We start from the raw sequence: 24008 nt of genomic DNA, 5'->3' as shown, positions 1-24008 counted from the left end.
GGCCTGAGCGGCTCAGGAGGAAAAATAAAAGAAATTAAAATAATTGTTTGCAGGGGCAGAACAAGCCCGAACCGGTCTGCTTATTATAACTCGCTCGCATGCCGCAGCTTGCGTGGTAATTGTTGGACTTGGGTTTCCCCATTAATTAGGAGCAGGATTAAGTGGAAGATCCGGAGCTGAGAGCGGCTCGGCTGGGCACGACAGCTGCGGGAGGGGCGCAGCGCAGGAGCTCGGCGGCTCGCCCTGGCCGGTGACCATCGCCGGGCCACAGCCCAGAGGTGCCCAGGTGTGGCCAGCGCCTGTCCTGGCAGCCGCACCGAAATACCGAGGAGACTCGGTGCAATGTGGTGGTTGAGGTCCAAAACCATCAGGATGTCCTTGCAAACGCATTTCAAGGCCGTAGCTGGTTTTGGCTTTATTTTTGAAGCAAGTCCGATACTGCGGTTACAAATCTGTAGTCGTGGTATAATTACATGGTATTATCTTTCTTGTACATACTTAGGAAAAAACATGTTGTTAATCAATCCTGACTATTTAATTAGTAGGTAAAAAAACTTACTTAGAAAATATAAGTCAGAATACTATCAAAGTACATGAGTAGGGTTTTTTCCCCCTTTGGTTTTTTTTTTTTTTTCAGCTAAACGTTTTAGATCAGAAATTGAGATGTGGAGAAAGCTGAAGGAATGAAGACTAAGTAAGATTAGAGTAGCTTTGCTAGCAGTACCCTTTAAAATTTAAGATTACAATTCTTATCTCAGTAGCTCCAGTGTGTTGGTCGGTCCTTAATGATTTATATTAACTGTATAGATTCATGATATGCATGTAAGTAGAATGAGTGAGCATCTGTCTGTTTTGAATGATATTTAAAACTTGTAGAAAGCTAGTCCTCTTGTCTTGATGGGAAAATGTATTTCACTTAAGGCTGTAGCTGGTAGTGACTGTTTACTTTGATTTGAACTGGACAAAGGAATATTGGCTTAAAAATCAGCAGAGGTTGGATGCTTTGGCTTTTTATTTGGAGTTTATTTGCCATCAGTTTTTTATTATTGGTATTATTGCCTAAGTAAAAAAAAAATTCCATATATATACCTTAGTTTACATTTTGATGTTTGTTGTTTTTATTAGTGATCCTTACCCTGTAACCATTATTTTTACATATGTTTCTATCTGGTTTTTTTTTGGTTTTTTTTTTTTTTGTTTGTTTTTGTTTTTAAGTCTTTATAAATTTAAAAAGTAATGAAAATGCATTAGATTAGTAACTCTTCTTTTACCACAGGGTAAAACTCATGACCTGGAAATGAGCTGGATCCTAAAGGCTCATTTCGGTTGGTAGCCATGTGCCTGCAGTGGGCATCTGTTACTTGAGATAACTGGTTGGGCACCTGTGGTGGGCCTTGAGATAAGTGAGTGAGTGAGATAAGTGGCTTCTCCTCAAAAATGAGGAACATAGAGCTTTCTTGAATGTTGAATATCTTGTGTTTGATCAGTCCATGAGCAAACTTACCAGGTAGCACTTCAGAACTGCTCAACAAAACTTCCAGAAGGATAGTTGTGGGCCAGAATTTTGCAGAGCTGTGACATGAGCCCAGTAGCTCTACGTCCCTTACTCTGTTGGCTTTCCTTAGTGAAAGGATCTATGCAAGCTGAACCACCTTTCTAGCTGACTGGCAGTCTTTATCTCCCTCCCTAGCACAAAGCTAGACTTAGCGGGAAGAAGCATTCCTGTGGAAAAATTTGGTTTGCTTCCAGAGCTTTCTTGAGTAACATCACCTGAGTAGCAGCGGAGTGGCGGAGGAAGGAGGAAGAAGCCCTTTGTGTCAAAACTACCACCTGAATGTACATTAGTAGGTTTAACCCTGTAATTATCTACTGTGCCCAATGTATTGTGCTGAACTTTAAATTAGAAAGACCATGGTTTGAAGGTAGCCTTCTCTTCCCTTGCTGAGCTGCAGCTGAGACCCAGCTGACCCTTCCCTGTGTAAACTGATGGATGGTTGAATCCTGCTAATGGCTCGGTGCTTGTTCTTAATGATGGAAGCAAGCAAGCAAAAATCTTTCCAGTGTGGATGCAGGCCACAGTATTTAAGAAACTTTTCTCAACATTGACAAAGGGTGAAACTATCAGTTATGTTCCCTGTGGTAGGTTGGTTAGCCAGTGTTTTTTTGTTTGTTTCTTTTAGGTTTTACAGGCTTTTTCCAGGCTTTCTTAGTTCTTAATAACATATCTCTGACATCAATCACTTAGCTTTTTCCCTTACCAACCCCCTCCCACGTCATGATAAATAATGATTTAGATAATGATAAAGAGATTTTTTTTTAATCAAATAAAACTCATTTCTGTTTGACCCAGGTAAGCTGCAAGTGGTTCTCTGTGGTTTCCACCCTTCAACTACCAAGGGAGGAAAGTGCATAAGCACCACAAGGAATTTCTCAGGTTGCAAATGGGATATCTTCCATTGCATCGCTGTTCTGTAGGGGTGAAGAGGGAGTCAGATGTGCTGCATGGTAGGGCACTTTGTTAATCTTGCTGAACTAATAATAATTACTGTTTTGGGTTTTTTTTGGAGGGGGTGGGTTTGGATGTTTTGGTTGGGTTTTTTTGTTGTTGTTGTTTTTGGTGTTTGTTTGGTTTTTCTAAAGAAAAACTGATAATATAGCTGTAAACTGGTATGTTAGCAGCAGGGAATCCAGTATCTCATTAAATGTCTCCTGGTGTGTATGTGAAGCTTGCCTTGACCACACAGTCATGTCCAGCATGACAGACAGACAGACCTTTATGAGCTGGTTCTAGATATTATAGTTACCCTGAAACTCAAGCTGTCAAAAAAAAAAAAAAAAAAGAATCATACCAAAGTATGCTAATGTGCTTTGAAGCCTTTTTCTTAAGGGGTAATGAGCAGCTAACTCTGAGACAATTACTTGATTTTCATTTTCACCATGTCACACCCCCTTACCCTCCCCCAGTATACTTTTCTTCACATTTAATTTTGGTGGTGCTGGTTTGTTTTTTGGAGCTCTTCAAAATGCAGGTTTTCTGTGAGCATGAAGGTTGCAGTGCCAAGATACCTCACACTTTCTGCTCCATAGCAAATGTTATTTGCTGCAGCACAGCTCTGAAAAGCAGCCATTATTCGTTTGCTATCTGATATTTGCTGAGCCAGCAGGACAGGAACAGCGAGGCTGCTTACCTGGAAGCCAAGCAGCTCCAATAGGAGGCTGAAGAAGTGGCTGGCACTGTGTGTGGGGGCTCACACACCTTGGTTAACTAGCTTTCAAACTCATAAGAGTTATCACTTGGAAATGGGGTACAGAAAATTAAAAATGCCTAGAAAGTATGGTTGTCAATTTTTAAAGTATTCCAGGATCATGGAAAGCTGCATTGTTGGTGGCTGTGTATCTCTTCACTTTCTGGTACCCTTAAAATGACTGCTTGCCTTAGTACAGCCACCCTATCCCCAGCTCACAGAATTGAGCTGCCACACTTTAAATGGAGAGGACAAAGTCAAGAACTTTTGTAAAACAATTGTTGCTTTTCAGAAAAGCAACCTTAAAGCTGGGAGTGAACTGTAGAGGTATCTTGACAGAGAGTTTGGTATTTAGTCTTTGGACCATGCCTTTTGTTTTCTGGCTGCCTGTTCCCCTTGCCAGAAAGTGTCAGCTGCTCACTGCAGGAGCAGTTAAGCAGGCTGCTGACTGCCAAAACCCCCTTGCTGCAGCCTTGACTTTGCCACGGTGGTTAAGACACTGCTCTCCCCATCATCTAAGTCTCTAACCAGATTTCTGGAGTGCTCTGGTAGGCTTGAGCTTGTTTCTACTTGCCAAAGTGTGTGGGTTGTGGTTTTGTCTTGTGTGTGTTTGGTTTTTAATGTCTTGTAATGTCTCATGTCCTGCATGTGGCAGCCTTACTTAAAATAGGTTATCACAGTAGTGCAAAATACTGATATTTAATTTTTTTTTTTTTCTGGATGCTGCATTTTTTCAGAATGTATTTCCTCAGACACAGAAGAAATAGCAGTACTGTTACCTGATATTTCTTAAGGATGTTGTTTTCTGTAACCAGTGTTATCAGAGCTGAAGGTGTAAAGTTCACTTCCTCAAGAAATAGAGCATCAGTTAGTGTCATGAATTCAGAATGATATTGCTGCATATAAGTTATTTTTGTTTCTCGTCTGAAATAATTCAAGTATATTGGATGTGGCTTTGAGATTCTCAAGGTATCCATCTTTTCCCTGCTGCTTCTGTGAGTTAAAATCAAGCACAGGTCTGGGTCATGTATAGACCAAGCAGCAAAGAGAGATAGCAGCATGGCTGTTCAACATGCACTTCAAAGGTGTGTGATGACTTTTGGATCTGAAGGGCAGACAGGGTTTCTTATATCCCCCAGCTTATGACATTCACTTCAAAACAGAGTGAAGGAGAGATGAGTGCTTTCTTACAGGCTTAAATTTAATACTCAGGCTTGTCAGCTTTGATAGCAGCCTGTGATTTCCCTCACCACCAGCAGATAACTGCTCTGTTGGTATGGGAAGTAGGCTGATCTCTCATTGTTTCTCCAAAGATTTTGTTAGCTGCTTGGATGTAATTTTTGAAAAACTTGCCAAAGCCCAAGGCTGCAGGGCATTTCAAACTACTAGTATTCAAAAAAGCTAAATATGAGCTACTGAATATGTCTGTTCTGTACTTGCTTACCTGAAAAGCCCTGAACTTCTTGATGAAATAAACATCAGTGCTATTATATGACGAAGAATTGTGGTGATAAGCTTGTGAAAGATTGCTGTGTTGAATTATTTTCATTCCATGGATTCTTAAACCTCAGAGAACCTTCAGTGTTTCCCCTGTTTTTTTTGTGGACTCAAGACTGACAAAGCTGCTGTCTGAAGACTGCTCTTCCCTGGAGGCCTGAGGCCTTTAAAGCCTTGCTTGTGTTTGCCTTTCCAAAGTAACTGAAGACCTTCTTGTGAGTTGATACTTTGGCTCCTGGACAAGAAATATATCTGGAACCTTTAAAAGCAGAAACTCTGAAACTTCAGGGTTTTTTCTTCAAGACACCATAAATTTCCTCTTGTACTCAAAAAAAACAAAACCAAAAAACAACATTACATGCCACTTCCTATCCAAGATCAAGATCTGTTTTCTTAACAGGACTTTTTTTTGTTTATACCTGTAGTATCTTTTAATATATGATGAACTCTTGTCTGTATTTCAGTCTTATTTAGATATTTGTGAATGTTGTTTATGACTCTTCCTACCTGTGTCTTGTTTTATTTTCTGGGGTCTTTTTCTTCAAAAGCCAGTCTCTACTGATCTGTGGTAGGCTTGGGGTTTTTTAGTGTTTTTCTTCAAGCATTTTCTAAGGACTGCAAAAAGCTGGCTTGACATAAAGTTACATAGATGAGTTTTGGATCTGGATTTCTGGGGTGATTTACTGCGTGTTTGTGTTGTGTTACTGGTTTGCTTTACCTACAACTATGAATGGTGTTTGTGTACACAGAAGTTGTGGAGAAGGGGAAAGCAAACTTGTTTTTTTTATGTTTATACTAAACACTGACTTGGAAGGTTTGGGGTTTTTTTTCGTTTTTCAGCCTGTGGCTACTAGAAATGATACTTGGTGGAAGCATCCTCTGGTTTTTCAGCCGAGATTTCCTTGTCTTGCAGCAGAGCTTCCCCCTCCATACACTGCCATTGCAAGTCCAGATGCCAGCGGTGTTCCTGTGATAAACTGCCGTGTGTGCCAGTCACTCATCAATTTGGATGGCAAGCTACACCAACACGTGGTTAAATGCACAGTCTGCAATGAAGCTACGGTAAAATGGGTTTTTAGCGTTTTTCTTTTTGTGGGGGGTAGAACTCGTGTCCTCACCTGACAGGGTGGGTCCCTGCCTGCCACCCCTGGGAAGAGGACGAGCCAGCCCAGCTGACTGCCGGTGTGGCTGGCGTGCGAGCTCCAGGCTGCTGGCACGAGGATGGTCATAAGCAGTTAGAATGAATCTTTGTGTGGTTGAGCTGGCTGTGCAGGATGTCTACTCCTGAGGAGGACAGAAAGCAAAGATGTCATTTAAGTAATTACTCTTCTGTAAAGAAGGATAAAATTGGTTTTGATGGGATGAAGAGCAGTGTAGAATTGAGTTATTCTAAGAATGGGAGAAACAAAGTAACCAACCCACACCTCTCCCTGGATGAATGCTTTTCTCCTGAAATACTATTCAATCACTTTGTTAGCTCGTAACAGACAGTAATAAAACAACTTGGAAATGTTTAAGTCCTAGGTTATTTTCCCGTGATCAGAGACCTATTTGTTTCTTTTCCTCTTAATTCAAATCTTCACTGTTTGGCCTCCTGCTTTATTTTTTTTCCTTCTGCCAGTGTTAATTTTGGGATGTGATACTGCAGTGCTCCACAGCTACTGCATGCATTTGTATGAAAAACACTGGATTAGATTTATTATATGGATTTATTATATATTTGTTATATGAAAAGAACTTTAGATCCTGAAAACAGGAAGCCGTAAAACTGCAGGAAAATTTTTTTCCACTTAAAAGAAAGTAGAGGACCTGCCACTGATAGTCATTTTCCTGTCCATTATATAATGTTTCAAGCCAAACAAAGCATCGTGCACCTTTTGATTTACTGCATGAAAGGGACATTGAAACTTGACTCCCGGCTGGAGAAAGATAATTTCAGTACAGTTTTAAATAAGATTACAGTTCTGTGGTGCCGTCATACTCTCTTAGTGACCAAGAAACAGACTGTGATCCTTTCACTGTTGAATAAAGCCATTGTACAAGGCAAGAAGGGTTGTTTGATGTTTTGACTGATTTTGGGTGGTTGTTTTTGTTGGTTTTTTTTTCCTTCTTACTATGTCAGTATTTAAGCTCACATTTAAAAAAAAAAATAGCTGAACCAAAGCCCTGAATTGTTGTTGCTAAAATATGATTATTTTTTTCCATGAGTTTGCAGAATTTGTTTGTTCTAATAAGGAAATTCTCACTTCTTAAGAAAGAAAAAATTTCTAATTTTGTGTTGACTCTGAAGTTTCCCCTGTAAGAGGAAGTGTATTTCTCTGTTAGCAAGTACTTTTCACTGAAGTTGTTCTGCTTTGCTATTCTGTTATGTGGAAAAAAGTGAATTGCTATAACTTCTGATGTGTGTTCTCTGGTGGTTGTGGTTCTTTGTTTTTTCTTTTGTTTAGCCAATCAAAAACCCTCCTTCAGGGAAGAAATATGTTAGATGTCAATGTAACTGTCTCCTTATCTGTAAGGATACCTCTCGGAAAATAGGCTGTCCAAGACCAAACTGGTAAGAATAAAACACTGAGTACCTTGAGATGGTTTCTTTTAAAGCAGCTGTTGACTTTGTGTTGAGTATTTAAAACTAAAAGAGGTTCAAGCCTCAGTCCCTTTACACAGTCACTTAGAGAGCATTACTGAATTGCTGCTGACACAAGTAGTGCTAGTGTCCATTTTGAATCTATTTTTTAAGATTAAAGAGGAAAAAAAAAGTTTCTTCTTTTAGTCTCAGATCTGTGTCCCATTATATAACTACTTTATAAGTCAAAAGTAATGTAAAGAGCGATAGAAGAAAATCCACTTCTCATTTCTGGGACTGAATGTTCATAATTTCTTAGGGACGTAGTTATTATAACCACACAGAATACTCACTTTGCAAAGTTCAGAGTAGGGATTCAGAGTGAAATAGGAGATGGAGTAGTAGCTTGGCTTCAGTCTCCTTCTTAGTTACGCTGAGTTTTCATTCTCCTCTCAGCTTTCAACTTTAATGTACACACTTGTTACAAAAGAAGCAATTGTGATTGCCATAGTGATTGTTCCTACCATTGGGCTTAAGGTGTTAAAGATTCCACTGAGGTAGGAGGAGTTTCATTGTACGTGGTGCAGCTCTGACAGGAGAAAAGGAGATGAAGGCTGAGTCTGCAGTGGAGTTCTACCCCACCAAGTGCCCTAGTCACCAGTCTATGGGCTGTTCTGGTTTTGAAACATAGTTTGATACTTGTGGGAATTACTCTTTTTTGCTAATGCTCTGTTGGGTAGGACTTTAAAACATTCCAAATATTTTCTCAGAGTGCAAAAATGTTCATGGGATAGTGCAGTTATAAAATATCATATTGGTAACTAAACTAAATCAGAAATTTATTAATTTCATTAAAATAATCTCAAAAGGCTACATCTAAGCAGTTTTCCTAAGATAGACTATGTATTTGTCTTGCTAGAAATTGAGAAAAATTGGTGTAGTGTACTTTGGAGGGGAGAGTTTGGAGTATGTCCTAAATGGAACACTCCAGATTGAAGGAAAGCCATTCAGAATACAATTTTGGTTGTAGATGGAAAAGATGCAATGCAAATTAAATATTGTTTTAATTTTCCCCTTCACTTTTTTTCATTCTAAGAAATCTCATTCTTATTCTGAGTTGGCTAATTTGGGTACAGTAATTTTGGACTGACAAATTGTGTAATTAAACTGAAAACACATTGAACATAAAAGCAAATACTTTAAAGTAAATTGATTTCATTAAGTCAACCTAGAGTGGTTTTCCTTTTTAGTTTACTCAATTTGAATGAAATTTTTACTGTGCAAGTATGGATATGCTTTTTATATTGACATGGTTGTCAGTGATGTGGGAAGGAGAGCCAGGTTATGGAAGATCCTTACTTTTTCAACGTGTTTCACATGGGTACATACATTTCAATTCTCAGGCTTGCTCAGCCTGGGTATTAAGTTTTCACTTTTCTCAGGAGCATGTCTGTCATATGCTTGCAAGTCTTTGATCTCTATAGGGTTTAGGCTTGTGTGGCTGATCTTATAGGGAATGAGAATATTTTTAAAACTGAGAACACTTTGGAGAGCAACCAAAACTGGGTGCATCAGCTGTTTAACAAGTAGATTATAGTTTAAAAGTGTAATAATATTTGGTAGTGACTGAGCTAATAGCTTGAATGCATCGTCCTTCTCTTTTGCTAGCTTAATCACATGTGTTTGTAATGTTCTTAACACAGTAGACGCATCATTACTCTTGGTCCAGTAATGCTGATTCCAGAAGAGCAGCCAGCTCAACCTGCCTTGCCAGTTCAATCAGATGGAACTAGAGTGGTGTGTGGGCACTGTGGAAATACATTCCTTGTAAGTAAAGCATCAGATTCTCCTTCGCGCCTCACCGTGCTATCCCCCAGGCTGTTGGTTGTAAGCAGTTTTAAGAGAGTATTGCCTCACTCTCTGGCATCATTGAGGAACTAAAACTTCTGTACTCATTATTATGGATGTATGGTCTGTATTTGGTTATCTTGATATGTGTTTCAAGAAAACTTTTAGCAGTCATTCTGTACGTGGGTAGATAAAGCCCAAAGTCTGTCTTACTGTTTCGTGATGTGAGAGTGGACAGTGCTGGAAGATGAAGTTGGTCTTCCAGGTTCTGTTTATGTTTGCAGTGGTGGCTGTGTTCTGCAGTGACCAAGAGATCAGTTCCATCATTGCTGTATGAGCCCTGGAAGCTGTTGGTTATGGCACTTGCCATTGACATAGCTGTAGGTTGTTGGAGAACTGGAGGTTTTGGGTTATATGCAAGAGTTGACAGTTGATTTTGAAGTTCTTTTTTGAAGTGGAAGGATGCACAAATGCTCTTCTTCTCTTGAACTCTCTTTAGCCTTCTAAATGGACAAGGTGCTGCCACACTTCAGTTTTGATTTCATTACACAAGTAAACTAGCTTTGGCTTCATAATCCAGCAGCGATTGAATCTCTCAGATTTGAGTTGTAGGAAATGACTAGGTAAGGGGTACAGTTAAAGAAAACAGTAACGAGAGAGGTGGTATTTTCCTGAAACAAAGGATTATAAAATACATAAAGATCAGAGAATACTCAAGTGCATGTTGTGCAAGGAAGAAGGAAGCTTAAGGGATGCCACTCCACGTTGGCTTGTACCAGCAGAGAGAGAAAGGTTGGCTTGTGATAGGCTCTGTAATGGAATAGGCTTGTGCCTTCAAGTCTTCAGATTTATGGATCAGTGAGCCGCTTTCATGGCTTAACCCCAGCCAGCAACTAAAGTACCACACAGCTGCTCACTCACTGCAAACACCACCCAGCCCACCTGCCCTGGTGGGGAGGAGAACTGGGAAAAAGGTAAAACTTGTGGGTTGAGATAAAAACAGTTTAATGATTGAAACAGGAAAAAACACTGCTAATGATGATAATAACAATAATGTTAGTAACAAAAAGAGAGAGAGGAAGAAAACCCAAGAGAAATAAGTGGTGTTCAACACAATTGCTCACCACCTGCTGACCCAGCCAATGCCCCAGCAGTGATCAGCATCTCCCAGCCAAGTTCTCCCTCCAGTTTGTGTACTAAGCATGATGTTCTATGGTATGGAATATCCCTTTGGCCAGCTCAGCTGTCTTGGCAGTGCTCTCTCTCAGCTTCTTGTGCACCTCTTTGCTGGCAGAGCATGGGAAACTGAAAAGTCCTTGACTTAGGGTAAACACTGCTTAGCAACAACCGAAACCTTAGCTTGTTACCAACATTGTTACTGAATCCAAAAGAGAGCACTGTACCAGCTATTAAGAAAATTAATACTCTCAGCTGAATCCAGGACAGGTGTGCTGTAATGTCTTAACTATTATAGTAGGTGATGATTTTTTTTTTTTTTTTCTGAAGAGAAATAGGAATATGATGAGGAATTTACAAGTAATGTACTAACTGGAAAGCAATTAGAGAGATGCTCAAGAAATACTCTATCTACTAATTCTGCATATATATTAAAAATTACATAATTTCTTATAACCCTTGCTGAAGAACAGTAGTGTGAAACTGAAGATAGCTGAAGTGTGTTTCTGTTTGCCTTTTCTTTTCAGCCTGTCTTTAGAGACTTTCATAGGCATGGGTGTTTTACTTGTCTTGATCCCCTATTAACTTTATATAAGGCAGTCCAATTAACTTTGTAGTTTACACTATGGGCTACTTCAGGTGAACATAAGGGGAAAAAAACAAACCCATAAAGTCTGGTTTTGCCCATAACTACTAGACTATGCTTTAAAAGGCTAAGTTTTCTAATTTGGGATTTGTGCATGTGACTTCATATCTTCTGGTTACTTTAGGGAACTGCTTATTCCTGTCTGCCAGGATAAGACCTATTTGTCACTTCATGATATGTTGAGAAGAAACTCTCTGAACCATTAGAAATTGGAAGCTAGCTATTTTTTTATGCTGAGTTATCGAGAAGCAAACTCGTTTTTTCCTCATGTTACACAGTTTTCCCGCCAGTCTTTTGCTTCCACTTTTTTCTGTAATTAAGTCTGAGATTCTGAAAATAAATTTTTTAGTTAAGAAAAATCAGGAAATTCCATGGATTTGAAAATTAGCAGAGAAGTGACAAAAAAGTGTTTTACCCAGCCTGGAAGCTCAGTTTCTGAGTTAGTATTTATGCCATTTGATATCTCCATGGTGTGAAGAAAATATGTAGTGCTAGATGCATCTCTCAGCAACTCAGTAGGCAATCCCTTTTACTTTATTTGGCAGTTAAAAAAATAAATAAAATAGACAAGCAAAGCTAGACTCACTTGGATGGAAAAGTCAAATTGTCATGTTCTGTGCTCTTTTAAGAGTATCAGCTTGTTCCCTGTCTTTCCAAGTTTTTTTATTTTTTTCCATTTGCAGATGTAACTATGGGGCCTGTGTTTAGTTTGCCTCTGCACATGGGGGAAGTACTTTTTACAAATTATGAAGTGCACACTCTTTGCTATGGAGTGCCTGAAAGTTTCTCTGTCTTAGCTGGAAGAATGACTTGGTACTGAAGTGAAATTGTAGCCAAACTATCGATACTTCAAATCTTGTTAATCAGATTTTTTTTTTTCCTTTGGTAACCTGATAGGAGTTCTTTCTGTGTTAAGTTTTCTACTGTTTCTGGCAGGTTTGGACTTGACAAGTGGAAAAAGGGATAGAATAGAAAAAGAGGACGGGATGAGGGTTTAACTATGTTGGTAAATATCAGTTGGATCTGGTTCAGGCTGTTTTGAGAGCTTTGGAACTTGGGCTGTGAAGTTACTGATTTGGACAGCAGTAAGTCATTGCCTGCTACTCCTCTCTGAGGGACATCTGCCTGCAGTGGTCTGTGGCTGTCAGAGGCTGAGTTACCTTTGCAAATGAGGGCAAGAGAGGGCTGTCCCTGCATCCTCCCCCTCTCTGCCATCTTCCTGCTACTGTCCTGTTTTTGAAGGGACATCAGGGACAAGAAGCCAGGAGCAAGCTATGGAAGTCACAGGCTGTAGGCTGAGCACTGTGCTTTTCCCATTTTTTTTTTTTTAAACTAATCAAATATGATAATTACTTCTATGATTTTATGTGTATGTAGGACTGTGTATGTATTTATGTACATATGCCTTTTTTTGTTCTGTTTTGGGCTTTTTTTTTTCTTTTTCCACTGTCTTGTGTTGAATGCACTGAGAGCTATTTTAGGCTTTGAAGGAGAATGTTTGACTATTCTTCTGGTCATTCCTTTGATGGATGTCTGGTTTTGTCCACAGTAAAAATATTGACAAGCTCTGGTTTCCTTATCTCTTCATCTGTGTTTCAGTGCATCTAACCAGGGATTTAGGCTGTATGTTGTATTGCTCCAGTTAAAAAAATCATTGTATTCTCAGCAGAGACGTAAATTTCATGTAACTGTAGCTTCTTAACAACAACAATTAATATTAGGTACTTAAAAGCACTCCGAAGTATGGGTAAAAAATGCCAGCTTAAGCATGATTTAGAATGAACATGAACATAACCTTTCCCCACTGTGGTAATATGATTTGAGTTGTTGTACTTTGAAAGTCTCATCACAGTTTTGCTCTTTTTCTACAAATCCTTCTGGTCTGTGTAAAAGGCATCATAACAGTTACTGCTTCTTTTATTTCCAGGTAAGTGTCAATGAAAACAGATTATTGATGACTCCTTTTTCCATCAATATTTGCAACCCAAATGCATTTGAGTTGGTAGCCATTAATAATTTGGGCTAATAATTAGAAATCTTAAAATCCTGGAAAGATCATTAATGAGTAACTAAGGAAATGGAGTTGTCTACATTGTGATATAGAATAAAAAATGGAATATGTAAGTTGAATTACCGTTAGGTAAAATATAGGTCCTGGAATTAGACTTCCTTTTATTTCTGGAATTGCACTTTAAAAAGGTGAAATAACTGCTCTGGTGAGGCCTCTATCCCCAATACTGACAATTGCATCTTACCCAACTTTCACTGTGTAGAATTAAGGGAAATTGAGTAGGTTTTTGAGAAGGGTGCAGAAAAATACTTGCTCCTCTGCCAGGAATGTGGAAGTAGAATTAATGCTCTTAAAAAGCTTTGCTTGGGTGGGGAGTATTACAGAAGTTTTATTAAGGAATAAAATAGAACTCTGCTAAATCCGTTTGGTCAAGTTTTGTAAATAAATAATACCAGTTACGCAGTTGTTCTGTAAATGTGTAATGGATACTTCAGAAAAAGAAAATAAAAGATGGTTTTCTTTTTAATGGGGATTTATCCCCAAGTAAATAAAAGTGAGGGAGATGTTCAAGAGGTGGAAAGATTCTCAATAAATACCACAGTTTGAAACTTTGCTCACAGCAAAATCTCTTCATACTGGTACGGCATGAGAAGACACATCTTTCTTTGCTCATAAAATCATAAATTTCTTCTGAGCATTTAAATGGTGCTTGCTGTAGGTTGGTGCTGTTTTCCATATGAGGATGGGCTCTGATTTTGATTTGAGGTTGTAGCAGTTTCACAGCACTGTTCACTTCACTAGGAGAGCTTCAGATTTCTCACAGAGATAAGGCAAGGACTAATAGAGGCCCTGGAGATCTGCACTGTGGCTTCTTCCCCTGCTTTTAACTGCGTGACTTTTGCATCACCAAGATAACTCCCAGCTAACCTCCACCTGAGAAGGGCAAGGGAAGAGAGCTGCAGTTACAAAATAACTGCTCACAGGGAGAAGAAAGAAAGCCTTACTCCCTTCATCAAGGCAAACATGTTTAGAATGCTTGTTTAATACTGTTATCACAGAATGAAATTTAACAGAACTTGCTGTTTTTAAGTGAGTATATTACTGTGTATCTCCTGGTTGAGTTAGTTCTAGGCATTGCTTTCACTGAGGCTTTTTTTCCAATGTTTCCCACATAGGTTTTAGTCTGAGCATGGAAGGTGACCCTACCATGTACAATTTTACATATCATCTTTTTAACAGTAATGTAAAGTAGCCACTAGTGTTCTCTATTTCTTTGATGTAAAACCTGATATTTACTTTCTAAAATACTCTTTAACACATCTTTCTGTGTACCCAAACTTAGCTTTCACAAGTGATGAAAGGCTTGGGAAAAGATTGATAAATACTTCTGTCTGTATTTGTGCCAAAGAAAATACACTTATTTTGATTCGGGGCATATTCCTAGTCTTTAAGTAAGAGAAGAAAACATATTAATATTATAATGTTGCCCATACTACGCCAGTGGATGCAACCACATTACATCAAGAAAATGTTGTAATATTAAGGCAAGTCATGGGAAATGTTCACATAGACATCCCAGTCTGACGTTGCCACTGACAAAAGGGCATCCCATTTATAGGAGAAAACAAGAAACAAGTCAAAGAAAGACTGAGAAGCAAAATATTTTCATAGTGACATTTAACATTAAGTGCAACAACCATTTTCTCAGGTTGCTTTTCAACCTTTTCCTTTTTTCTTTTTACAGTGGATGGAACTGAGGTTTAACACGCTAGCAAAATGCCCACACTGCAAAAAAATGTAAGTTCTCTGAAAGCAAGGTTATGCAAATTACTGTGAAGTAGCCAGTGTTTCTTCTGTAAGTCTTTGGAGTAAAATGTGTCAGCTGTGCTGATTATTTTGCTGTGCTCATCTGAACTTCAAGGCTAAAGCAGATATTGTGTGCACGTGAATTCTCCATTCATTATGCAGAAATCAGTAGCTTTGACAAATCCACCTGCATTTATGAAAATGCTCTGATTAAACTGATAGGGGCAAAAATAAAAAAATAAAACAGAAATGGGTTGCTGAAATTACCATTTTATGTCCTTGAAATTTTACCTCTTCATAATAAAAATAAGATGTCATCTTTAAAGGTAGAACTTGAATCACTTTATTGTATGGGGAGGAAAGGAAATAATTTTAATTTGAAAGAGGGTTTACTTACACTATAAACACAACAACTAATGCAATAGCTTGTTTAATGTTTATGAATTACTGTGGAATAACTTATCTATTCATTTGTTATTACTTCAAGAAGTACAAGAAAAATTAGAATACAAGTGACTGTAAGCTTTTTGTTTTGTTTTGGGGGTTTTTGGGCCTCTCTTTTTGAGTATTTGTTTGTCCTTTCTTGTCTTGAATTCTTCATTTGAATTGTTGCACTAGTAACATACTTTAAATTTGTGTGGGATCTCAGCCACAGGGTGTGAAATAAGACACAAATATTACTTCAGAGACCTTCATGTTTTGCTGATTTATTTAAATATTTGTCTTCCTTTGACAAGCAAGTGTGACTTCTAGTTAAAGGAGCAAATGTGTTTTCCACTGGGAATGGAGAACCTCAGCTGTGTTGCATGCTGTAGGAAAACCAGCAGGTCCCTTAGGAAGGAGAAAGCTGAGGATAAATGTACTGTAGGTGTGGGCATGGCCTGGCCTTCAACACTGATTGAAGTCTTTTTATCAGAATATTTGATAGAGAAGTCAGTCTAGTGCTGTGTTTAACCTCAGGGGTGGAACTGACCCAGTGTGGAGTTGTGAATGTATTCTAATCTGCCTAGGTTAGATAAACTCAATCTTGATGAGATGCTGCTTTGCAGGGGTGTTTGTATTGACACATTAAGTCTCTTCAGTCCTTGAGGAGGGCTTGGAGTTTTGCTCTTTGGTTGGTTTTAAAACTAATTGCAATTATGTTTTATATTTTATGTCATCCTTGTTAGCTGACCTTGGCTTTTTTCTTGACTCTCCTTAGGTCAGTGTTATTTGTTGTTTAACCTTAAAGACCAAAACACACAGTAAAAACCAACCAAACAAAAAAACCCAACCCTAATAATAACAGCAGCAAAATAAACCACGCTCCAAGCAACAGTCCAAACTCACAGCATGTGATCTTTTGGTCTGTCTTCTGTTGATTAATGTTGCTTCTGTTTTAAATTCCAGCCAAACTCAAAGGTTTTCATAGTATTTTCCTCCATAAAGTGCAAAGCATGCTATCTGTATGTAGGAAAGTGGGAGCCTCTCTGCAGTGCAATTTGTGATAATTACAGCTTGTGTGGCAACTGAATTGCAGAATGCAAAACAAATTTTAACAAGTGGGCACGTCTGTCCTTGGGCTGAGGATGCAAAATTTAGCTTTGAATGAGTTGTTTGGTGCTTTCCCTCATTTGAGATGTGATGGTTGGGCGTTCTGCACTTGCAGCAGCATAAACATTTCTGATACATGGATTTAGGGCACAGCATAGGTGAGACAGAGCTTTGAGTCACGATCATGGAATAAATAACTGCGGTGACCTGCTTTCTATTAGGTCTTTGTCAGAGATCATCATAGCCAAGTAGCTAGAAGGGAATGTAGGGTTTCATCTTATGAATGCAAAACTTCTTTCATTAGTAGCTGAGTAGTAGATGTAGAACTGTTCATTCTGTCTGTTGAACAAGTTGATGATTGCACTGAAAAGGGGATAGTGTAGACTAAGGCAAAAAGGCTCCGTGAGTCACTGCAACATTAAGTTTTTCAAGGAGACATAGGCTGACACTTTTAGATTCATAATTTTGTTTCAAATGTTTTTAAAAGTGCAGTGAATCTCTGCAAATAGTTTGTTTGTGACCTTTATCTTGTTGATGGATACTAGGCCTTTATATTAAGAATGTCTTCTAAAACTGCAGGGGAGATCAGAAGTTATTACATGAAAAAGTTAATAATGAAACAGTGTTCAGGGAGAAATAAAGCCATCATGCCTCATAGTACCTAAACAAAGGAACCTCTTATATCTGAATGTAGGGGGAAATAGGATCTTGTCTGTTTTTAATCCCATCTATGTGCTACCATTGTGATACAATTTTTTTGTGACACACATGCCTTGTCTTGTAATTTAACTTTGGAAATGTAGAAAATAAATTGTAAATAAGCATAAATTGTGCTGTAGAGAATAAAATCTTATTTGGTAAATGACCAAATCTCCTTGGAAGTGGACTATAAACCTGTCATGTCAGTATAGGTAAGGTGTTTGCAGAAGCCTTACTGATGTGCAATGGCTATTCCTGACACAGGCCCTTACTTGCATTGGGAAAATAAATGTAGCTAATGAGGAAATTGTCATGACACAGTTTTATTTTATAGTGACACCTGGGAATGGTGGGGAGACTGTTTCTTTTTGCTGATTTAGTGTTCTTCTGTATTTTTAAATACCAGATGTTTATCAGCTTGTTTTCCAAGAGTGAGACATCCAGGGAAGGCTTCCGGTATTTTTCTTGTTTACTGATGAAGAAGCAGGAACTGTTTTTTTGTTTGCTGTTCTCTTTCTCAAGATGTATATTAGATCATCTAGAAAATTCAGTCCATTAATTCAGTTTCTAGAAAGAGAATCAAATGGTACAAGTTATTATTTCAGAATGTCAAATCTATTTTTTTTTTCCTATAGAACCTATCTCTCTTACTTTTTAAGGTCTGCCAAGACTAGGAACCCTAATGAATTTATAACAACTTAGCCCCATAAAGGACTTCTAGAAAAGAGAGAGATATTGGAACCACATCACTGCTGTGAAGGTTAATTTCAGCAGTGCTATTCACCTTCAAAATATTGGCATTTTAATTTTGCTCTTAAAAGCATGTTTGAAATCCTGGTCATACTTCCTATTATTTGGAGCACAAGAGACCCAGCCTTCCTTCCTGTGCTACTTCTTTTATAGCCTTTGTCCCACATGGCAGTTTTCCCCTCTTGTAATTACTCCCTGATTCAATATTGAATTTTGCATCTTTAATGTCTGCTGCCCAGAGTTCTGGCAGGTGCCTTTGCTTCCTCAGCAGCAGCTCAGAAAGAAGGAGCTGCTAGCTCTGTAGAGAGTTCCCTCATAGTCTCACAATGGAACTAATTGGTTGCTTCTGTGATATGAAAAAGTTCTTTTGATCCCATTTTTAATATTACCGGATGTGCTTGTCAAATTTCTCACAGTTGATAGGTTTTTGGGATAGAGTTTCAACTTACTTTATTCTAAGTTAGTTTATGGGTTTTATGTGTAATTTGGGGTGGGTAGAGGAAGCATCAGTATCTAGAGAGGGCCAGTGGCTAACATCACTGTTGGAAGGTGAAAAATGAATGATTTATTTGGACTCCTGGGTCTGGTAGGTGACTGTATAATTTTAATATCTTTATTTAATCATTGCTTTCTGTGGAAAGAGAAAAGCAGCTAAATTGAGACATTCTTTACATTTCCATTTTGTGGTATTTGAATTGATGGTTTCTCCCCCAGCCTTTTTTACTGGATAGGAGAAGACATGAGAAACATGGATGCAAAATATACACAGCACCTGCAATATTATGATTACAAAACCAAGACTGTAAGTCAGCTCTGAAAGTAAAAGTCTCTTTCCCAGAAAGAACTTTGTCTCTGTGTACAATACACAGCACAGTAAATATCATGTATGTTTTAGGTGTATTGAACATTACATTTTTACTAGCTTATCTTATGGTATCCAGCTCTGTAATAGAATTAACTTTGAGTACATAGCCACAAAATCCTGCAAAGGAGGGAACCTAAGGTCAGTTTGGCAAACTCAGTCTCTTCCCTTTTCCCCTTTTATAAAAGTACTGTTTGGTTTTATTATTTTTAACTCATGTAACCTGGAATTGAAAAACATACCCCTTTTCTAGAATGGCAGTAGAGTGGCATTTGAGGGAGTGTGTGGAGGTGTGTGAGAGGGTAAGATACCATTATTTGCCCAACTGGGAATTCTCTTACCCTAATCCTACCCTCCAATGGCACCCTCCAGTGTCCCATTTCATTATATATGACTTTTCCAGCTCCTCTGAAAATGGCTTGTGAGTAGTCCCTTTATTCAACTCCTGCCTTGAAAGATGAAGCTCAGTGTGTTAACTTGAGGACTGTGGTGGTGTTTGTTTTTGTTTTTTTTGCTCTTGGAGCATTTCAGAAATTCCTTGTAAAGAAATAACGTTGAAGTAAAGCCGCTTAAAGCAATCTATTTGAAGGCTTTCTAAGACAAATGCTTAAAAAATTTTAGTCACATGCTAAGCATATGAGGCCTTGCTATGTGGTTAATTAACCAGAGCCAGAAATTTGGTCAGTCATATGATGCGTGTCTTTCTTCAATTGTTTAGCAGTGCTTTTTTCTGTTCTGCATTTGTCTTGAATAGGTTGAACTATCATGAGATGAGTAAAAGTGTTACACTATTTCCAAAGGTGTCTTGATCTCCCAGAATGGGATGAAGTACTTAGCTAATGATGACATGCTTCAGGATGCTTCAGAACACCTCTAAGATAGATAATCAATGTTTTATAAAACCACTTCTGCTTCTCTAGTCCTTTCAGCTGTTTCAATTGACTTAATTCATGTTCCTGTTTTCCTTATTAGTAAGCTGTATGTGATTGCAAATGTGTGACTCAAGATGAATTTCCAGGCAATGCTGAGGTTCTAGAATATTTTTTCTAACTTGTAGTAAATAATATAATGTTTTAATTGCATTTTATATTCTGTTAGAATGAAGCAATGTACTAGGTTGACACAGCAGTTAGAGACAGACCTGTCTCTCCTGGAGTTCATAGTCTAGATGATAAGTGACAGAACTTCCAGGGGATTTATTTACCTTGGTTGTCAGAAGTGATTTGTGCAGCTCACCTAAATTGGGGTAGATCTCTGGAAGAAATTGCAAAGTAAGAAGAATTTGTCATCCTCTTCAAGTTGACTTAATGGCCTAAAGAATTTCAGTATTTGGAGATGTTGAACATGGAAAAAAATTACATGTCTGTGACTAAAATGATCTGTATTTATCTTCAGAGCAGTTTAGTCACTGAACAGTATTGAGTATCCAAGAAATGGATAGAGAAGGTTGTTATTAATGACATGTAGGGGTGGTAGAAGTTATTTTCAGTTACTTAGATCCAGTGAAGTATTGAAGCCATATGCTAATGTACGAAAAGTCTGAAGTGTGTCTTGAAACCAGCATGGAAGCTGACAAGCAAACTTGAGTTTTGCCACCCAAAGGCTATCCAAGACAATTTATTGGGGTGCACTATGGGTACAGAAGGTAGACACACTCAAACTGTGGGTGTGTCCCACATTTCCTTTCTTGTAAGCATCTAGATTTTTAGGTACTAGATAATCACCAATGCTTCCCCTCTAAAATAAAAATGTGGACTCTGCAGGTACTTTGTAGTGTAACTGTAGACTTTGCTTACAGCTTCTATAAACTCAAGATGGTGTATATGTACTCTCTTTCCATCCCCCCACTGAGACTGACCAGTTACTGTTTATGTTAGTGCTGGTTTCTGTGGTGGTTGTTACTTGGTTGGTTGGGTTTGGGATTTTTTGTTTGCTTTTAATTTACAATACCATTTATTTTCTGACAGTTCTTCTGTTGGAAGTGCACTGCCACGGAGGCGCTGCTGTGCATATATCACAATTGGAATGATATGCATCTTCATTGGCGTTGGATTAACTGTGAGTGATGTCCCACGATAAATTTGCAACTGTGTGCAGGGGTGTGTGTATTCAGAACAATTCTCTTAGTTGACCAGCTCTTCTTTTCCTAGCATTTGAGTAAAACTTCCTAAATTGGTGTGGTTTTCGTCATTTCTATCAAAACGGTGGACTTAATCATCTGAGTAAGCCAGAAAAATTATTTTATTTTTTTTAAAAAGGTATTCTGGCACTGTGATAATCTTTTTTCTCATGTTAAATTTGACTCTTCATCTCTAAAAACTTCAGTTTTATGAAAAATGGTTCACTTCACTGTAGAAATATTGGAACATCTTGCTCTTGCTAGAGCTCTCAAAACTTCCAGGTTTCCAGAAATACATGTTGCTGTATAGCCAGAAATATAAGTTCCCCTGCAACAGAGGTGAATGGGATTCCAAGCACTAAAATATGTATGTGTCTTTGTAATTTTTACAAGCTGGAAAAAGTAAAACCAGTTGATAAGCTATTTACAAATGAAAAGGCTCACTCTGTTGTTACTTGGAAAGCTATCCAGCTTACCAGTATCTCATACAGGTTACCAGAGCCAACTTTCTACCTGGCAGTCCCAGAAAAGTTCATGTGAATTCACCTCCAGTGAATTCATACATGTAATTATCATTGTGCCTTTAACTTGTGTTTTAACTTGAATAATTATTTGTGAGCTTAAATAAGTTATGAAGGATTTTCCAGGTTGCATAATAGAAACAAAGCCAGAAATAAAAACAGTGAGACAAATTTATTTTCCTTTTTTTTAATGACCTTACTGAATTGGAAAATTATGTGAAAACATTTTTTCATGAGGTTTGTCCAGATGCTTGTGTAGCCTCCATCCTTGTAGTTATTTGGGACTTAGCTGGGTTAAAACCATGAACAGCTTGGTCTGACCTTGGGGTTGACCCTACTTTGAATGGGGAGCTTGCAGTAGATGTATCCTGATCACCCTTTCAAGCTCAATTACCCTATGGTTAAGTAAAATAAAGCTAATTAAATACACAATTTACCCATACCAGAGTTGAAAAGGTGCTGAAACGTTTCTCCTTAATATAACTTGCTCTTCCCTGAAGAACAGATAGTGCTGTACGTTTGACACTACTGTTTTCTCTTTTTAGGTTGGTACACAAGATTTCGCCAGGCAATTTCACGCAACATATGTTTCTTGGGCTGTTGCTTATCTCTTAGGTTTAATCTGCCTCATTCGAGCCTGCTACTGGGGAGCCATTAAAGTCAGCTATCCAGAGCACAGTTTTGCATAGAGAAATTGTTAGGTTATAGATGAACATCTAGTAGTTCTGGATATTACATCTTGGACACTTTAAAAACCTTTCCTATAAGGATTCCATTCTGTTCAAGGTAGTTTAAAGACTGGGGGTCTCTAAGAACAAATGTTCATTGCACTACATAATATGCAAATAGTTTGTTTTGCTGCTAGATTCCCTAGCTCTGAATACTAAAGCTGTGTTTACATGTTCATAACTCTGTCTTTATAGGCGTTGAATTTTATTTCAACAGACAGTATTAAGTTTTACATTTCCTTTGTTAAAATCCGTCTGCCATTTTTCTAGATGACCAGTAAGAATTCAAAAGCAAGAGTGTTTATAAGTGTTTCTACAGTAGCTTCACATTTGTACCTAACATTTTAACTAGAATTATATTCAAGTGGCTTGCTTTAAAACCTAAGCAATAAGCATTATGCTTGAACTGCTTTACTGCATCTTTTGCCTAAGATCATAGTGACCTTATTCAGGAAGTGAAAGTTGTGAGTGTTTAAAAGACTGACACTGTTGCTAGAGAGACATTTGTAAACACTGTATGCTTGGAGACTTTTCAGGTAGAGAGATACTATTTTGGTAGTCCAATTAAATTCCCATTTATCCGGGGTTTGATTTCAGTTAGGATAAATGCTTTCTCCTCAAGGATCCTGGGACTGAGGTTTTGGGTTGTTTTAGTTTGTTTTTTATTTTATTTTTTTTTTAACTGGCAAATCCTAAAAGCCATGCTCGGATTATGGAACTTAACTCTGGTTATTCGTACAAGTTCCTTTACAGGGTCTAAGGGAAGCATTTCATGACTTGGTTTGTAATACTTCAGTGTCATGTAGATGACAATAAGACGGTGATGGGTTGCCTCTTACTTTCCTCTGATCACATCAGATTTTCCCTGCTTGGGAGAGTTATGACACTGGTCACTGCAAAGGGAGACACTGTAAATTCTCATTAACTGCTGTAATAAGGAAATGAGTAAACTATTACTTGGACCATTCCATCAAAGTACATCTAGTCAATTTAGCACTGACTTGCTAAGAGAATACGGAAACAGAAAGTTTTTTCAAATGATGTATTCACAAAGGATTGAGGGACCAGTTCTTGCACTGCCCATCTTTATAATTTTAAACAAGTTTTTGCTAAATTCAGAAGGAATGTCCTGAGTGATTTAGACAACTGTAGTAATTTAGATAATGGGGTCAGATGGGTAAATTAATATGGATGTTTCAGGGATACATGTAATTTAAATTATCTATGTTCCTGCTAAGTCAAAATGATATTCGGATAAGGATTTTGGAGCACAATAAATGTAAATGATCGAACTGTAAATGATCTGTCTTTGTATGATGCTAAATGTATAAAAGCAGTAGCTCAGGATTACAATGTACCTTTTACAAATAAACTAATAAATAAAGATTATTATTCAAACATAAATGTATTTTGTTATTTATATGTATGTAAAAATGTGTAAATGGACAAATTTCCTAGTATGATACAGGAACCACAAAGGTATTGCACACCAAAGGTGAGCTCTGCATGTTTGCCAAATGGCAGCCTCAGGAATATAAAAGAGCAATAAGAAATTGCAATTATCTTAATATTTTAGGAAGAATGAAGACATAAATTAGGGACCACTGTTGGGATTCTATTTTCTTGAGTCAAATTACTGATGGACTAATATGCTTCCTTCTTTTTCTAGTGCTTTTTACATCCCTTCACTGTTGAGGTTTGTTGTACTCACTTGCATTTGAACCCATGAATACTCTTTTCTGGTACTTTGTGTTTCAAAATATTGCCTGCACTCCACACTGTGCAATAAAGTAGCCTGGGGCTGTACAGAAAATCATCCACTGCTTTTGTAACTTCAGTGGGGATGGCAGTGGGAGTCAGAGGGGGCTGGGTATAATGTTATTTTAATGAATCAAAGGAATTTTTACTTTTCTCCCATGTTAAGCTGTACTTTATTTCTTGTCTTGTGTTTCTTCTTTTTCTTCTCAACCTTTTTCAGCAGAAAGGGTAATACATGGACAAAGT

General features: G+C 38.0%; 1 protein-coding gene across 1 annotated transcript in view; it reads left to right on the top strand.

Moving 5' to 3' along the window:
• Positions 1 to 23408, top strand: part of PIP4P2 (phosphatidylinositol-4,5-bisphosphate 4-phosphatase 2) — a 24664-nt gene extending 1256 nt beyond the window's left edge. The window contains exons 2-8 of the mRNA XM_015618094.3: positions 150 to 278; positions 5656 to 5804; positions 7190 to 7296; positions 9009 to 9132; positions 14731 to 14783; positions 20604 to 20694; positions 21822 to 23408. Of these exons, the coding sequence (XP_015473580.2) occupies positions 150 to 278; positions 5656 to 5804; positions 7190 to 7296; positions 9009 to 9132; positions 14731 to 14783; positions 20604 to 20694; positions 21822 to 21965 (797 nt within the window). The 3' untranslated portion in view covers positions 21966 to 23408. The remainder of the gene's footprint in view (positions 1 to 149; positions 279 to 5655; positions 5805 to 7189; positions 7297 to 9008; positions 9133 to 14730; positions 14784 to 20603; positions 20695 to 21821) is intronic.
• Positions 23409 to 24008: the final 600 nt, after the last annotated feature.

The sequence above is a fragment of the Parus major genome, chromosome 2 (genome assembly GCF_001522545.3).
Source record: "Parus major isolate Abel chromosome 2, Parus_major1.1, whole genome shotgun sequence".
Lineage (NCBI taxonomy): Eukaryota > Metazoa > Chordata > Aves > Passeriformes > Paridae > Parus > Parus major.
The sequence above is the reverse complement of the archived record's forward strand: the minus strand, read 5'-3'. Positions and strand labels throughout refer to the sequence as shown.